This window comes from Prionailurus viverrinus, chromosome B4, assembly GCF_022837055.1.
Source record: "Prionailurus viverrinus isolate Anna chromosome B4, UM_Priviv_1.0, whole genome shotgun sequence".
Lineage (NCBI taxonomy): Eukaryota > Metazoa > Chordata > Mammalia > Carnivora > Felidae > Prionailurus > Prionailurus viverrinus.
The window spans coordinates 61,999,936-62,019,063 of record NC_062567.1 but is presented as its reverse complement, the minus strand read 5'-3'; the positions used below and the strand labels follow the sequence as shown (position 1 = coordinate 62,019,063).

At 38.8% G+C, this 19,128-nt stretch overlaps 1 protein-coding gene across 5 annotated transcripts in view; it reads right to left on the bottom strand.

Annotated features, from left to right (window-relative positions):
* Nucleotides 1–17,366, bottom strand: part of DNM1L (dynamin 1 like) — a 48,686-nt gene extending 31,320 nt beyond the window's left edge. For 4 of the 5 annotated variants that reach the window (XM_047865746.1, XM_047865747.1, XM_047865748.1 and 1 more), the window contains exon 1: nt 17,126–17,366. In XM_047865746.1, coding sequence (XP_047721702.1) covers nt 17,126–17,227 — 102 coding nt within the window. In that variant the 5' untranslated portion in view covers nt 17,228–17,366. The remainder of the gene's footprint in view (nt 1–17,125) is intronic. The other variant, XM_047865750.1, reaches the window with a different exon arrangement.
* Nucleotides 17,367–19,128: the final 1,762 nt, after the last annotated feature.

Here is a 19,128-nt window from a genome sequence, read left to right as displayed (position 1 = left end):
AGAGCACAGAGATTTGAAGCATTCACAGATGCTGTCAGACTACACACAAGAAGGCAGGAACCAAGCTACACTTCCCATTCAATCTGCTGCAGCCCCATCAGCAGTGGGCATTATCACTTTTTTGAATCTTTGCTACTTTGATAGATGAACACTGACAGCTCGTTTAAATTTACATGACTTTATTATTGAAGTCAAGGATCATTTTGTTTAAAGGTTTTTTGTATTTTTTCAGTGATTGTTCAAATGCTGGCATTTTACATTTCTTATTAGCTTATAAAGCTTCTTTATCCATAAGTACTTCACTTTTGTTCTGAATATTTCCCAACTTTTTATTTTGAAACTTTCAAAGCCACAAGAGCTTTGAGAATATTAACAGTGAATGCTCATATCTTAACAAAGATGCACTGAATATTAACATTGGACACATATGCTTTATGTCTCTTTCTACACACACACATGTGCGCGCGCGCGCACACACACACACACACACACACCTTTTTCTTTTGTTGTCCTATCTGAGTTAGTTACATACACCATGACACTTCATCTCTAAAAAATATAGCATATCTGTCTCTAAGGGCATGCACAAGGGCATTCTTCCATACAACCATATTCAATGATCACCCTCAGGAAATTTAACACAGATATTAGACTAGTAAATCGATAATCAAGGGGTGGCTGGGTGGCTCAGTCGGTTAAGTGTCCTACTTTGGTTCAGGTCATGGTCTCGCGGTCTGTGAGTTCAAGCCCCGTGTCGGGCTCTGTGCTGACCGCTCAGAGTCTGGAGCCTGTTTCAGATTCTGTGTCTCCCTCTTTCTCTGCCCCTCCCCCACTCATGCTCTGTCTTTCTCTGTCTCAAAAATAAATAAACGTTAAAAAAAATTATAAATAATCAAATAATATATAAAAACCCTAATTTCTATTTATATATCTTAAATGCTTATAAATTTCGTCTTAACTTTATATTTAGTATTTTCTGTATAGATTGTTTTTCCTGTACTACACTTTTCCTTAGACACAACCAGTACAACTTTTACTTTCATATTTTCCACAAAGGCAAAAATCCTAAATAATGGGGGGGGGGGGGGGGGGGGGAACTCCTATTATACACATGTTGGATCTTCTTTGCCTGTTTTCAATATGTCAATGTCTGTCAAATTATTTTTTTTAATGTTTATTTTTGAGAGAGAGACAGAGCGTGAGCAGAGGAGGAACAGAGAGAGGGGGAGACACAGAATCTGACCAGGCTCCAGGCTCCGAGCTGTCAGCACAGAGCTCAACGCAGGGCTCAAACCTACGTACTGCGAGACCATGACCTGATTCGAAGTTGGACACTTAACCATCTGAGTCACCCAGAAGCCACCCCCCAATTTTTTTCCCTAATATTTAGAAAGAGCGAGTATGTGAGCAAGTGGGGGAGGGGCAGAAAGAGAGAGAGGGTGAGAGAGAATCCCAAGCAGGCTTCATGCTGTCAGTGCAGAGCCAGCCGCCCAGGGCTCAATCTTATGAACTGTGTGTGAGATCAAGACTTAAGCTGAAATCAAGAGTCAGATGCTTAATCGACTGAGCCCCTCTGTCAAATTCTTTTTACACCTCTTCCCTACCCTTTTTATTTTTAATGTTTCTTCCTTTTCAACATCTTTCTCTCTCAAGGTACTATATGTTATGTTTATTTGTTCTTGTTTTACTTCTAAGCTGTCCTCATTTCTAAAATAAATTTCCTTTCATTTCTAATACTTCAGTAAGTTCTACCACCTAGTTCTTATTTGTTCCTATACACACTTGTTATTTAATGCCTTATCTTGCCTTTTGTCTTAATATCTAGTTGTTTTCATCTGTTTCGCCAACATGTCTTCCTGGTATACTTTCTTGTCAACAAGAATGTTATTCTGAGTCTCATTTTTCTTTAAAAAACTTTGTATGAGATTTGACAACAGTCATTTTCTAAACTTTAGGAAAAAACTTGGCCTAGAATAACAATTCTAACTCTACACTCTAAAACTCCCTTTTGTCTCCATATAGTGTTCAAAAATATAGTTCTTTGTTTTCTGGTAACTTGTCTCTGTTCCTCTCTACCACTTTTATCTGGATCTTCTCTTTCCTTTGTCTGTATTCTTCAGGGGTGGTCAGTGTATTCTCAGTTGCTTCTCACTGCGAGAACTGGTCTTAGAAAGGAGCTTTGTTTGGTTAGTTTTCAAAGTTTCATGAAGGTTCTCCAGTCCCTTAAGACTTTACCACAGATCTCTCTCATTCACCTATTATCTGTGTGTGCAAAACCCTGCCCAGTTTTTCAGTCACAGAAAGAAATAAAGTGTTGATACATGCTACAATATGGATAAACCTCAAAAACATTATGCTAAGTGAAAGAAGTCAGTCAAAAGACCACATATTATCTGATCCTGATTATATGAAATGTCCAGAACAGACACGAAATTGGATTAAGTGGATGCCAAGCACTAGGGGCAGAGGGAAATGGAAATGACTACTAATGGATACAAGGTCTCTTTTTAAGGTAATGAAATACCTAGAAGTAAATTATGGTGATAGTTGCAAAACTCTACAGACATGCTAAAAACGAATGATTATACATTTCAAGTGGGTAAACTTCACATTATAAAAACAACACCTCAATAAAACCATGGAAAAATAAAATAAAGGAGAAAAATTCAAGATGAATTACAAATTTTAAAAATTCTAACTTTACAAATTAGAGAATATTAAAGTATACTTTCCTGACTTTGAGATAGAGAATGACTCCTTACTACATAAAATGTACAAACTAAAGAAAAAAAAGTGACAGTCCAACTACAGTAAAATTAAAATTTATTTTACTCATACAAAAAAATTAGAGGAAAATATTTGTGATCCCTCTAACTCACAAAGAACTAGTAAGCAAAATGTGTAAGTAACTTCCACAAATCAGTGAGAAAAAGATGAATAATCTATTAGAAAATAATGTGCAGAGATAGGAACAGAAACTCACAAAAACAGCACCACAAAGGGTAAGAAAAAATTTAGAATGATCATATTCATTAGTAATCAGGGAGATATAACAAAAAACACAATTAGATACCACAAGTTTAAAATGTGACAATAAGTAAGGGTCCTGTCCAAGATGGCAACTTAAGAAGATGCTGAACTTTCCCCCTCAACAGACACACCAAATCTACACTTACTTATACAGCAATTCCTCCAAAGAACTGAGGGCTGACTGAGTAGCTGCTACACAACAAAACACAGAACACACAGAAAACGGCAAGAGAGACAGAGAAACCAGACACTGTAAGGAAGAGAACCCCTACCTCCAATGCTGTGAACTGAAGTGGGGAGGGGTAGTATGAAGGGACTATACAAGAGCAGACTGTTCTGCCCTGGGGCACAGGAAAAAGCTGTGGTTTAAAAAAGCAATTAGTATATAAAAGATCCAGCATACAACTCCACCAAATAATGGGGGAGCTCCCGGAACTCTCTCCAACTGGGAGGGGCTGGCAAGTGCCACGGTTTACATCCATCCTCCACCTTGATAGTGCAAAAGGGAGTAGTGTTCCAGGTGCCACAGCCAGCCAACTGCCTCAGAGAGCACTGGGTCCCTAACCCACACCAACCATCGCCATCCCATCCAGGCGGCGCCAGTGTGTCACAACTGCAAGGAACCCTTGCTGGGCACTCACTACAGCTCCAGCTGTCGTGTCAACATGACATAGGCACAAAGCACTGCAAAACACTACAGGCCCACACCACTTTGGCTCCAGACAGCTTGCTAGGGCACCCTTGGCAGAGAGCACTACAGGACACCATGGACCACACAAGCCGTGGCTCCAACTGCCCTGCCAAGGCACCTAGGCACTAAGTACCCCCAGACATACCAGCTTGTTCCCATTTTAGCTTCAGCAATCCAGCCAGGGCACCATCTGTGTGGAGAACCCAGGGACCAGCCCACATCCACTTCAGCTTTAGTTGTCTCACCAGAGCACCCTCTGCAAAGAGAGATCTGGGACCCTCTAGCTTGCACTCCCCTCAACTTCAGCTGTCCTGCCAGGACACCCTCTGAGTGGAAAGCCCCAGGACCACCCTATCCCATGCCCACTTCCATGCTGGCCATCCTTCCAGGGCAGCCCCAGCACAGAGTGCCCCAGGAACCCCAGCCCACTCCAGATACAGCTCCAGCCAGCCAAAGTCACCTGGCACACACAGTGTACACAGGGTACGATTATACTCAAGACCACTCCTTCAAGTTTAGGAAAAGTAGCTGTCACACCTACAAGCTACAAAAGTAGCTTGACACCTACAAAGTCAAGCAAAATGAGAGACTGAAGAATATGCTCTGAATGAAAGAAAAAAGCAAAACCTCAGAAAAACTAAATACAAAAAAGATCCAATCAAATCAGAAAAAAACAGAAACTAAAATGGAAAATACACTAGAAAACATCAACAGCACATTAGAGTACATAAAGAAGACCAGATCAGCATCTGGAAAACAGCGTACTGGAAAACACCCAAGTTGGACAGCAAAGAGAAAAAAGCATTTTAAAAAATGGTAAAGGCTAAGGGATCTCTTGGATAATATCAAGCAAATAAACATTCACATTATGGGGGTCCCAAAAGGAGAAGGAAAGAAAGAAAGAAAGAAAGAAAGAAAGAAAGGAAGGAAGGAAAGGGCAGAAAATGATGTGAAGAAACATTAAGTGAAAACTTCCCTAACCTAGGGAAGGAAACAGACATCCAGGTTCAGGAAGCCCAAAGAGTTCCAAATAAGATGAACTCAAGGAGGCCACACCAAGACAATATAACAATTTAAATGGCAAAAATTAAAGAGACTTTTAAGAACAGCAGGAAAGAAGAAAAGAGTTATGTAGAAGGGAAATTGCATAGGGCTATCAGCAGATTTTTCAGCAGAAACTTTACAAGCCAGAAGGGAATGGCATGATATATTCAAAGTGCTGAAAGGAAAAAAACCACAACCAAAAATACTCAACCTGCCAAGGTCAATTCAGAATTGAAGGAGAGATAAAGTGTTTCTCAGACAAATGTTAAAGAAGTTCATCACCACTAAACCAGCCTTATAAAAAGTGATAAAGTGACTTCTATAAATGGGGGTGGGGGGGAGTGGAGAGGACATTATTAGAAATAAGAAAATTATGCATAAAATATGACAACATATACACAAAACATAGAGGAAGAAATAAAAAAGCTTTACTTTTTAAGGATGTGTTCGAACTGGGGCACCAAGGTGGTTCAGCCAGTTCAGTGTCTGACTGCAGCTCAGATCATGATCTCGCAGTTTGAGTTCGAACCCTACATCTGGCTCACTGCTGTCAGTGCAGAGCCTGCTTCAGATCTTCTGTCCCCACCCCTCTCTCTGCCCCTCCTCCCCTCTCAAAAACAAACATTAAGAAAAAAAGAAAGAAGGTATTTGAACTTAAATGACCACCAACTTAATATAGACTGATATATACTTAGTATCCTATATATGAATCTCAAGGTAACTACAAACCCAAAACCTATAACAGATACACAAAAAAATAAAGAGAAAGAAAATCAAGCATAACACTACAGAAAGTCATCAATGACAAGGAAAGAGAGCAAATGAAAAGGAACAGAGATGAACTACAAAAACGACCAGGAAACAACGGCAATAAGTACACACCTATGAATAATCATTTTAAATGTAAACAGACTAAATGCTTTGATCAAAAGACATAGGGTGGTGAAATGAATATAAAAAAAAAGGGACTCATATACTGCCTACAAGAGACTCACTCCAAACCTAACACATGTAAAAATGAAAATCAAAGTACAGAAAAAGATATACCATGCAAATAGAAATGAAGAAAACCTGGAGTAGCAATACTTACATGAGACAAAACAGACTTTAAAACAAAGACTGTAACAAGAGACAAGGAAGGGCATTACACAATGATAAAGGAGTCAGTCCCACAAGAGGGATTATATAAGTATCTACCCACCCAAAATTGGAGCACCTAAACACAAAGGGCAAATATTAAAACATAAAAGGAAAAACTAATAGTAATACAACAGTAGTAGGGGACTTTAACATCCCACGTACATCAATGGACAGATAATCTAGGCAGAAATTCAATAAAGAAACAGTGTCTGAATGACAGGTTAGACCAGATGGATTTAACAAATATATACAGAACATTCCATTCAAAAACAGAATACACATCCTTTTGTTGGAACATCCACCAAGAGAGATCACATGTAAGGCTATAAAAACAAGTATCAATAAAGCTAAGAAAACTGAAATCGTATCATGGTTCTTTTCTGACTATAACAATATGAAACTAAAAATGAATTACAAGGAAAAAAAGAAAAAAAAACAAACAAACATGTGGATGCTAAACAACATGCTAATAAACACCCAATGGGTCAATAAAGAAATCAAAGAGGAAATCAAAATATACATGGAGACAAATGACAATATAAACACAATGGTCTAAATCTTTAAACACAGCAAAAGCTATTCTAAAAGGGAAATTTACAGTGATACAGGTCTCGTGAAGAAGTAAGAAAAATCTCAAATAATCTAACCTTACACCTAAAGGAACTATAACAAGAACAAAGCCCAAGGTGAATAGAAGAAAAGAAACAATAAAGGTTAGAGCAGAAATAAATGAAAGAGACTGATAAAACACACAAAAAAAAAATCAATGAAACCAAGAGCTGGTTCTCTGAAAATATAAACAAAAATTGATAAGCCTTTAGCCAGACTCATCAAGAATGAAAGAAAGGACACAAATAAAATCAGAAATGAAACAGAAACAACACCACAGAAATACAAGGGTCATGAGAGATTACTACAAAAAAAAAAAAAAAAAAAATTGTATGCCAGCAAACTGACAACCTAGAAGAAATGGATAAATTCCTAGAAATGTACAATCTTCCAAAACTGAACCAGGAAGAAAGAAAAAATCTGAACAAACCAATTACTAGTAACAAAATTGAATTGGTAATAAAAACTCCCAACAAACAAAAGTCCAAGACCAGACGGCTTCAAGGGTGAATTCTACCAAACGTTTAAAGAAGTGTTAATACCTATTCTTCTCAAACTATTCCAAAAAATAGAAGAGTAAGAAAAGCTTCCAAATTCATTCTCTGAGGCCAGCATTACCCTGATACCAAAACCAGATAAAGACACTACAAAAAAAGAAAACTATAGGCCAATATCTTTGATGAACATAGATGTAAAAAGCCTCAACAAAATATTAGCAAACTGAATCCAACAATACATTAAAAAAGTCATTCACCACGATCAAGTGGGATTTATTTCTGGGATGCAAAGGTAGTTCAATATCCACAAATCAATCAATCGCATCAACAAAACAAACAATAAGAATAATATGATCATTTCAATAGAGAGAGAAAAATCATTTGACAAAGTACAACATCCATTTATAATAAAAAAAAAAAACCCTCAACAAAGTAGGTTTAGAGGAAACATACCTCAACATAATAAAGGCAATGTATGAAAAATCCAAAGCTAACAACATCCTCAATGAGGAAAAGCTCACTAAGATCAGAAACAAGATAAGGATGTCCAACCTCCCCACTTTTATTCAACATAGTACTGGAAGTCCTACCCACAGCAATTAGACAAGAAAAAGGAGTAAAAGCCATTCAAATTGGTAAGAAAAAAGTAAAATTTTCATTATTGGCAAATGACATGATTCTATACATAGAAAACCCTAAAGACTCCACCAAAAATCTACCAGAACTAATAAATGAATTCAGGAGAGCTGCCGAATATAAAATCAATATACAGAAATATGTTGCATTTCTATACACTAATAACGAGGCGACAGAAAGAAGGTAAGAAAACAATCCTATTTACAATTGTACCAAAAATAATAAAATACCTAGGAATAAACAACCAAAGAGGTAAAAGACCTGCTTTCCGAAAACTATAAAACACTGATGAAAGAAACTGAAGATGACACAAACAATTGGAAAGACATTCTGTGGTCATGGATTGGAAGAACAAATATTGTTAAAATGTCCATATACCCAAAGCAATCTACAGATTTAATGCAATCCCTATCAAAATACCATCACTTTTCACAAAACTAGAACAAATAATCCTAAAATTTGTATGGAACCACAAAAGACCCTGAATAGCCAAAGTAATCTGGGGAAAACAAAAACAAAAACAAAAACAAAACTGGAAATATCACAATCCCAGATTTCAATATACAATACAAAACTGTACTAATCAAAACTGTATGGTACTGGCACAAAAACAGATACAAAGATCAACAGAATAGAGAGCCCAGAAATAAATCCATGATGGTCAACTGATCTATAACAAAGAAGGGAAGAATACGCAGCTGGAAAAAGATAGTCTCTTCTCAACAAATGGTGTAGGGAAAACTGAACAGCTACGTGCAAAAGAATCAAACTGGACCACTATTTTACACCATACACACAAATACACTCAAAATGGATTAAAGACCTAACTGTGAGACTTGAAACCATAAAAATCCTAGAAGAGAGCACAGGCAGTAATTTCTCTTGACATCTGTCATAGCAATATTTTTCTAGACATGTCTCCTAAGGCAAGGGAAATAAAAGTAAAAATAAACTATTGGGACTACATCAAAATAAAAAGTTCTGCACAGCAAAGGAAAACAGTTGACAAAAATAAAACACAATCTACTGAATGGGAGAAGATATTTGCAAAGGACATATCCAATAAAGGTTTAGTATCCAAAAAATCTAAAGAATTTCTACAACTTAACACCAAAAAAAAAAAAAAAGCAAATAATCCAATTTAAGAATGGGCAAGGGATGCCTGGGTGGCTCAATAGGTTAAGTGTCTAATTCGGCTTAGGTCACGATTGTGAGTTTGAGCCCCACGTCAGGCTCTCTGCTGTCAGTGCAGAGCCCCCTTCAGATCCTCTGTCCCCCCACTCTGTTCTTCCCCTGCTCATATGCGCACTGTCTCTCTCATAAATAAGTAAACATCAAAAAACACTTTTTAAAATAAAAAAAAAAATAGAATTGCTATATGATCCAATAATTCCACTGCTGGGTATTGACCCAAAGAATACAAAAACACTAATTTGAAAAGACATAGGCACCCTTTCATTTTCTGCCGCGTTATTTACAAAAGCAAAATTATGGAAGCAGCCCAAGTGACCATCTATAGAGGAATGGATACAGACAGAGACAGGACGGACAGACAGAGAGAGGTGTACACACACACACACACACACACACACACACATACACGCCATGGAAAGAGTATGCTAAATGAAATAAGTCAGAGAAAGACAAATACCATATGATTTCACACATATGTGGAATTAAGAAACGAAGCAAAGAAAAAGAGACAAACAAAGAAACATACTCTTTATAAAGAACCCATGGTGTGAGGTGGGTGGCGGGGGGGAATGGGCAAAATAGGTAAAGGGGTTTAAGAGAATGCTTGTCATGATGAGCACTAATGTACAGAATTGTGGAATCAGTGTATTATACACCTGAAACAACATTATAACACTGTAAGTTAAGTGTCTTCGACTTAAAATTTAAGGAAAAAAACACATTAGACCAGATGGGACTTAAGAGATACACACAGAACATTCCATCCAAAAGCAACAGAATACCCATCCTTCTCAAGCATACATGGAACACTCTCCAGGATAGATCATGTATTAGGCCACAAAAATAGTGGCCTAATTAAATTCTTAGTAAGTTTAAGAATGCTGAAATTATATCAAACGCCTTTTCCAACTACAATACTATGACCAGAAATCAATTACAAGACTGAAAAATTCACAAATATGTGGAGATTAAAAAGCATGCTATTAACCAATGGATGAAAAAAAAAATTAAAAAATAGCTGGAAACAAATGAAAATGGAAATATAACATACCAAAACTGCACAAGCAGTTCTAACAGAGAATTTCATAGTGATAAATGCCTGTATTAATAAACAAAAAAGATAGCAAATAAACAATCTAACTTTACATCTCAAGGAACTAGAAAAGGAAGAGTAAATCCAAAATTAGTAAAGGAAATATTAAAGATCAAAGTGGATATAAATGAAACAGAGACTAAAAAGACAACAGGAAGAAAAAAAATCAGTGAAACTAAGAGCTGCTTTTTTGAAAAGAAAAAAATAGACAAACCTTTAACCAGACCTGCCACAAAAAAAAGAACTCGAATTAGAAATAAAAGAGATATTACAACTGTTACCACAGAAATACAAAAGATCTTAAAAGACTAATATATATACATCTGCACAATGGAATATTATTCAGCCATAAAAAAGGAAAGAAGTGTTGATATTTGCAACAAAATGGAAGGACTCTGACAGCATTATACCAAGTGAAATAAACCAAAGACAAATATCATATGATCTTACTTACATGTGGAATCTAAAAAAAGGCAAAAAGAAAGTCATACATACTGGGAACAGCTTAGCAGCTCTCAGAAGCAAGGGGTGAGTGAAATGGGTGAAGGTGGTCAAAGGTACAAACTTCTAATGAAGTAAGTCCTGGGGATATAATGTACGGTATGGTGACTACAGATAATAATATTGTACTATATATTTGACAGGTGCTAAGAGAGTAAATCTTACATTTTCATAAGAAAAAAATGCAACTATGTGTGGTGATGAGTATTAACTAGATTTATTGTGCTCATTTCACTATATATATATATATATATACACATATATATATACATATATATATAAATAATCATTATGTTGTACCCATGAAACTAATACAATGCTATATGCCAATTATATTTCAATTACAAAAATTACGTCAACAGACTCGCAAACAAACCAAACATGTTTATAGGTTCTCATTTTTTATCTATTATAAATAATATTGGCTTCCTCTACAACTGGCTAGATGGGTGCGTGTTTTCCCCTGGTGATTTAAACAACCAATGTCTGCGCTCATTCTAGGAAGGTAAGTGGCTACAGAACTTCCAGTATGGCAAGTCACAGGTGGCTTACTCTGAAAATATGACCCACTTGGCACCCTTATGCCTTCTGCTTTTTTCATCCTCACATAATCCTCAAATCGATGCAATATCTATATATTCAAGGGTTAGAGATTTGTGTGCCTGGTCTCAGTGTCATCTTTTAGTTTCTTCCGAATTGTACTGTACTGAAATCTACAGTACTTTGGATTTATACTGTGAGATTGAGCCTTTCACTGAAAAGGCTTTGTCATATTTTTAGTGTTTTCTCTCTGATAACCACCATCAGTTGGGAGTAGCAAACATTCATTCATGACACATTACCCAAAACTGATTCAATTTTTACTAAGTTTTCACTTTTCATTTTATAAGAGACGCTTCTTAATTCTTTGATATTAATACAACAGATAAATGTGATTTTTCTTTATTTTTCTTAATATTTTTTTTGAGAGAGAGAAAGCATGCAAGCAAGCAGGTGAGGGGGAAAGGGAGAGAGAGAATCTTAAGGATGCTCCATACCTAGTGGGGAGCCCAACATGGAGCTCAATCTCACAACAGTGAGATCATGACCTGAGCTGAAATCAAGTGTCGGATGCTTAGCCAATTGAGCCACCCAGGTGCACCTATTTTTCTTATCTTTTTAACATTTTTTATCTGTAGTGAAAGAAGTCAGACATAAATGGTAACATATTTTATGATTCCATTTCTATGAAATAGCCAGAATAGGTAAATCCACAGAGACAGAAAGAAGATTGGTGGTTTACAGCGCCTGGAGGAACGGAGGAACAGGAAGTAACTGCTTAATGGGCATGGAATTTTCTTTTGGGTGGTAAAAATGTTTTGGAACTAGAAGGAGATGGTGATTGCACAACATTATGTATATACTGAATGCCACTGAACTGTACCCTCTAAAATGGCAAGTTTTATGTTACAGAAATTTCACCTCATTTTTAAGTTTAAAAAAAAGGGAAGCAGCACATGAACCATACAAAGAAACTAGAAAAAAAAAAAAGAGAAAATATATAAGTTTACCTAAGAACATGCACAAGAAAACAATACAGGAATGAAATCTATGATCAATATTTAGCACCAAATTACTAAACTTCATGAAATCATCACCTCTAAGAACACAGGACAAATGAAGGCACATCCAGCAGGAGAGAGCAAGATTTCAGGAACTAAAATGTAGACAGCAGTGCTGGGGGCAGGGCATGCTTTTTTTAAAGTAAAAGAGTTCTAGGATGATTTAGCAGTTTTTTAAAAAAGATGATAACAAGGCAGCTGGGTGGCTCAGTTGGTTAAGCATCTGACTTCAGCTCAGGTCATGATCTCATGGTCCATGGGTTCAAGCCCCACGTCGGGCTCTGTGCTTGTGCTGACAGCAAGGAGCCTGGAACCTGCTTCAGATTCTGTGTCTCCTTCTCTCTCTACAGTCCCTCCTTCACTCACAGTCTGTCACTTTCTCTCTCTCAAAAATAAACATTAAAAAAATAAATAAAAATAAAAAGATAATAACAAGAGTTGGTGAGGATGTGCAGAAACTGAAACCCTCAAACACTGATGGAAGGAATGTAAAATAGTACAGCCACACTGGAAAACAATGTGGCAGTTTCTCAAAGTTAAACAAGAGTTACCAAATGACACAGCAATTCTACTCCTAAGTAAAACCTTGGTTTGAGAGCATAATTCTTTCTGGAAACATGCTTGTAATCCAAAGCACTCATATATCAAAGCGAATTTCAAGAACCATTGGCTCAGTTGCGATCATGCGATTTTCATCTTCACATACTATTCATATTGCAAGACACTGCTCATTTTTCAAGTTAAAATTTATTAGAAATGTTTGCTCGTCTTATGGAACACTCGTAGAACAAGTAACTCGCAATCCAAGGTTTTACTGTATATCCAAGAGAACTGAAAACATGTCCAGACAAAAGCTTGCAAACAATGTTCATATTCTCCATCATAACCAAAAAATGGAAACAACCCAATATTCATCAACTAGAATGGATAAGCAAAATGTGGCATATGTATACAATGGAATATTATTTAGCCATAAAAAGTAATGAAGTACTGGGGCACCTGAGCGGCTCAGTTTGTTAAGTATCTGACCCTTAATTTTGGCTCAGGTCATGATCTCATAGTCGTGAGATGGAGCCCCGTGTAGGCTCTTGCTGGGTGTGGAGCCTCCTTAAGATTCTCTCTCTCCTTCTCCCTCTGTTCCTCCCCCCATGCACACAAGCTCCCTTTCTCTTTCAAAAAAAAAAAAAAGTAATGAAGTATTAATACATGGATGAACTTAAAAACATCATGCTGAGCAAAGGAAGCCAGACACAAAGAGCCACATATTGTATGATTCTATTTATATGAAATGTCCAGAATAGGCAAATCCATAGAGACAGAAAGTAGATTAGTGGTTGCCAGGGGATGGGACAGGGGAAGGATGAAATGAGGAATGACTGCTAATGAGTACAGAGTTTCTTTCTTGCATAATAAAAATGTTCTGGAAAAAAAAATGTTCTGGAATTAGATGGTGATGGTTGCACAACTTGTGAATATACTAAAAACCAATGAGCTGTACATTCTATAACAGTGATTTTATGTTACATAAATTATATTTTAAAATGTTAGAAAAAAAATGTTGGTTTGCAAACTGGTCATTTAAAACCCAAGATTCCTTTCTGAATTCCTAAAGGTAGAATGCTGAAATCACTGAAATGAAAGGTAAAGTGAAAAGTTCATTACTAGCAACTCTTGAGTCTCAGGTTAATGTCATGTTACTAGGATTCCTATACTGGGTGCTGGTGTTTTGTTTTTGTTTAATTTTTTTAAATTTTTTTTTAACGTTTATTTATTTTTGAGACAGAGAGAGACAGAGCATGAACGGGGGAGGGGCAGAGAGAGAGGGAGACACAGAATCTGAAACAGGCTCCAGGCTCTGAGCGGTCAGCAGAGCCCGACGCGGGGGCTCCAACTCACGGACCGCAAGATCGTGACCTGAGCCGAAGTCGGCCGCTTAACTGACTGAGCCACCCAGGCGCCCCTGGGTGCTGGTTTAGATTACATACCTGGGAGGGCACCCCCTTATTCTCAACTTAAAAAAATAGTGATTAAATTTCCCAAGTTGAGTCACAAAAGTTGTTTAAGTCTTATCTCCTCTCCACCTGCAAAGTACACCATGGTCTAAAAGTATCAACCTTTACTCTCCCCTCTTCTGTTCTTTCCACACAGATGATCTCAGTTAAAGAAAAAAACAACAACAAGAAACTATTTAGCTAAAACCATTAAAGTTGTGAATGATCTACAGCTATAAACATGATTCCTTCTCCTCAACTCTTCCAACTCTATAGGCTTGAAAGAAGGATTACTTGGGCAATTTAACAAATCAAAATTTAAAACATTAGCAAGAATGCCACATATATCAACATGCTACTCAATGGTGGTATGCCCTTAGGCTCAGCTTCCCTATCTTTTCTAGTTTCATGCATTTTAAAATCAAAGACTCACTAATACACTTTTCAATTGGGATCTATGAATCATCTGCATCAGAATCACCTGTAGTGCCTGGCCCAACCTAGATTTGAAAATCAAAATCTCTGGGGATGGAATCTAGGAACTTATTTTCAAAGTGATTCTTACATATACTAAGTTTGCAAATCACTTCTAAAAAAAAGTTCAACAAAATGGGACCTACAGCCACTTAAGGTGTAGTTAATGTGTAAGAGAGAGGCTCTACCCGTATTATGAAGACATCATCACTGCCACTGAGAAGTTTACCGGTCAGAACATTTATTATTATGTTTGGATAATATCGTACACTACTCCATTAAATGTGAATGTAATGCATGTGCTGTATATTACAAAACATTAAATGGCACAGAGGACAAAGTAGTGGTATACTAGTATTCAAGTCAAACAGAAGTGATTTGGGGGGGGGGGGAAGACATTGTTTCTAACCTTATTTATTAATTCTGTACCTGAATAATAAAGGACTGAAGTACAGCTAATAAAGACGCAAATGGAGATAACCTTCATTAAATCTTTAAAAACTAATTTCCCTGGGTACTTGGCTGGCTCAGTCAGTACCGCATGTGCCTCTTGATCTCAGGGTTATAAGTTCAAACTCCATGTTGGGCAGAGAGCCTACTTAAAACACACACACAAACTTAATTTCCCTACTGAGCAATTTCAAACATCAACACGCAAATATGGCATGTATCACTACTAGGATGGTTTCTGCTAGCACAACGTTAATGATTTTCCTAACAGTGAGATCTTTACTCCTCTACTCCGAAGAGTAATTTTGCCAACAGGTTTACTCACGGAAATAAACTCAATTTTGGGGCATCTCAGTGGCTTAGTCAGTTAGGTGCCTAAATCTTGACTTTGGCTCAGGTCATGATCTTAGTTTCATGGGCTCAAGCCACACAGCCAGCTCTGCACATTGATCCCACAGAGCCTACTTGGGATACTCCCTCTCCCTCTTTGTCTGCCTCTCTCTCTCTCTCTCTCTCTCTCTCTCTCTCTCTCTCTCTAAATAAACAAACTTTGGGGGGAAAAAAAAGGGAAACTCAATTTTGTGTAAGAAAAATCCTTCTTGATTTTAAACTATTTATGCTGACACACAATAGCTCTGATTCTTTTACTTCTCCAAGCTTAGAAAGCATGGAGAATCTCTTAAAAGTATATGGAAAGTTTCTGGTTCACAGATAGGAAACACTTCCAAATTACTACCAAAGAAGACTTAGTTCATCTCCTTTCATTGTATTTTCAAAAACAGATCCATTTGATGATAGAAGTACCAGTGTTTTAAAATATTATCTGGTTACAGTGAACAATATCCATTCATTCAAAGTATTTATGGAGCACTCACTACACGCCCCGGGACTGTTACAGAGCTAGGAACAGGAACGCAGCAGTGAACAAAATATGTGAAATAAAAATACCGCTCCTAATATTATATTGATGATTCAGTGTCCAATCATTACAAATAAGTTACAAATACTACAATATATGTAGGCAGGAGTGAGCAGAATCTATACCAATCCTACAGCAGACCAAGTATATGTGTTTCTGAAATAATTTCTACCACTTTATTTAAAAGCAAGAAAAAGTACAAGATGTCTATGGTTTCCAAGGTTTGAATATGCTCCATGGTACTCTGAACGTTAAGTTCCCTGTCATAATATTTATACTCTACACTAAAATACTGTAGCAAGATGTAGCGACAGAAAATGAGGAAACCGTCCCCTTCTCAACAGAAAAGATCATTGAGAAATGAAAACACTTAAAATCAATATACTAAGCTCTAAGATGCGTTTCTCTGAACTCTAATAAAAGTCCTACGATTCTTTTAAAACCAAGAAAATCAGCAGGCAGAGAAAATGAAACTTGTACTTCTGTCACTCTAAAAATAATTTATTTTTTCAACATTTTCTGCATATAAAAAATTATGCTATCTATGACACTCAATATGAAAAGACCAGAGAACCTGATGCTCAATTTGGATGGAAGACAAAAACCACAGCCAACGCAGAAAAACTGGTTATTCCTTCCTAACACCCAGATACAGGTGGTTTGGGGCGGGGGAGAGGGGGGGTTGCTTTTTATTAACTGCTTCGGCGTCCTCAAAACATGAAGGGATTGCACTGCAGCAAAACATTCAGGTACCACACAGTAGCGGCCTTCTCAACCCCGACCCCGCGGTTCCAAAACTGACTCCGGAGCCCCTGAGCAAGGCAAGAAGGGGAATAAAAACCCTGCCGCCCTAAAACCAACCGAAGAAGGGCTAGCTGGCCCGCCATGAGCCCAGTGTGGCCCCACGTGCCCAGCGCGTCCCCCAGGTGCCCTTCCAAGCAGCGGCCCGCAGGGCAAGCCGCGCCCGGTCTCCGCGGGCTCCAGTTCCGCTCGCCGGTCCGTCCCCCGACTAGCCCGCCCCCGGGACCCGCCGCGCCGGCTCCGCCCCTCGCCTCCCGACCCGGCCCGGATTCCCAGGCCCGAAGTAACCTGCCCCGGGCGGAAAGGCGCGGCACAGCCCGAAGAGCCCGGGTGCCCCCAGCAGCGCCCTCCTCCCACAGGCCGCAAAGGCCGGCTCGGAGCTGGCCCTGCCGCAGCCCCTACCAGGCCCGCGCCCCGGGCTCTGGCCTGGGCGGACGCCGCCCTCGTCTCCTACCTGCGTTCCCACCACGACGATCTGAGGCAACTGGATGATGTCGGCGCCCACCGTGTTGAAGACATCCTGAAGCTTGTTGATAACTGGAATTAGCGCCTCCATGGCTCCGAAAACACAGGACCCCCGCCCGGCCGGCCGCGGCAATGAATGGGGCCGGGGCCCAGAGTCCGCCTCCTTCCTCCTCTCCTCCGCCTTCTCCTCGGGAGCCGGCACCCATTGGACCCCGCCCGCGCTACCTGCCCCCTCCCGGCAGGCCATGCGCTAAGAGGAAGGTGGAGAGAAACAGAGCCTGCCGGGAGTTGTAGTTCTGGGGCAGAGGAAAGAGAGGCCTACGGATTCCAGAAAGCTACGCCGCGCTGGGCGGGTGGAGAGCCGGGGAGAAGGTGCTTGGGGAGGGCGTGGTTTTCAGGCTCTCGTCAAAAGCCCTCGGAGCGAAGCCCTAAGAGTAGGAGGGAAAATACACTTACGCCTGTATTCAGAGCGTAACGGGTGTGAAAATGCCAGATATGGATGTGATTAGCAGAGCGTAGTATCTTGATTATCCAAGATGTTATTTCCTTATGAAGCTGCCTGCTCAATAAGGACGGGTTGAAGAGACTTAAAGAATAACTCAGAGCCTCAGACACCCCAACCAGGTGCAAAGGGTCTGTAGGCTGATACTAGAAGGCGTGGGGTGCTATTTTGCAAAAATACAACACCCAGCCCCGGTTGGAACATGCGGGTTCTCCCAAGATTTTTGTAAAAACGTGTTGTGGAAGAAGCTTATGTCAAGAGTTTTGGAGGGGAAAGGCTGAGCCCTTGTTCTCTATATTCTGTATAACACTTTATTTGCTGTGTCCTGATTCCTGACAAAGTGGAGATCTGATAACTACCTTACTTGCTTTTTGCTAAGTGTGCCTGTTACATTCCTAAATGTTGTTTTTCTTTTTTAGGCAAGATCATATTTCTCCTCTACTCCAAACCTCCAAATCTTTCCTATCTCAAAGTATAAAAAGGTGACAGTTGAGCAAAAACATAAAGTAGGTGAAAAGAAAGCCCCCTTGCTTTATTTTTCTCCATACTATTAATTTCCATCTTGCATGCTAGATATTGAACTTATTTACTCTCTGCTCTTGCTAGATTATTGGCTTCTAGAAGCCAGGGTTTTTTGACTGTTTAATTTACCGATGCATCCCTAGCCCCTAGAAAGTGATAAACAAGATACAGTAAAACCTTGGTTTGTGAGCAAAACCTTGGTTTGCGAGCATAATTCGTTCTGGAAACATACTTGTAATCCAAAGCACTCGTATATCAAAGTGAATTTCAAGAACCATTGGCTCAGTTGTGATCATGTGACATTCAGCATCAAGTAGAACTCATATTACAAGACACTGCTCATGTACTACTGGTATTTCAAGACATTGCTTGTTTATCAAGTTAACATTTATTAGAAATGTTTACTCGTCTTGAGGAACGTTCGCAGAACAAGTTACTTGCAATCCAAGGTTTTTCTGTCGATGCAATCTCAGTCCCATCTGAGTTTACAATCTAACAGGATGACACCATTCATTATAAATGGGTAAAGTGCTATGACTGACTGTATTTTAGAACACATAATAGGAGCACCTTTTCTACTTTGAGGGGGAAGAGTGAAAATTCCAGCAAGACTTTCTAGAAGTCACCAGATTTAGTCTCCAGGAGGGTAAAAACACCTGTAATAGTGGAAGTTGTGCACTACACAACAGCACTAGGTACTATTCACCTGCACAGCCCTACACAGTAGCCCCGAGGAACATGCTTGATTTGTTCAGTAGGACCCATGGTAAGTATTCAATAAATATTTGGGGCCAAATGAGTAAAATATCATGTAAGCTAAGACCTGAAGGTCCATGAGTAGTGTTCTAACATCTTACCAAGTTTTATGAACATTGTTTTTTTTTTTCCTAATGTTTATTTATTTTTTAGAGAGGAGGAGAGGAAGAGGATCCAAAGTAGGCTCTCTGCTGTCAGATGCAGGCTCAAAC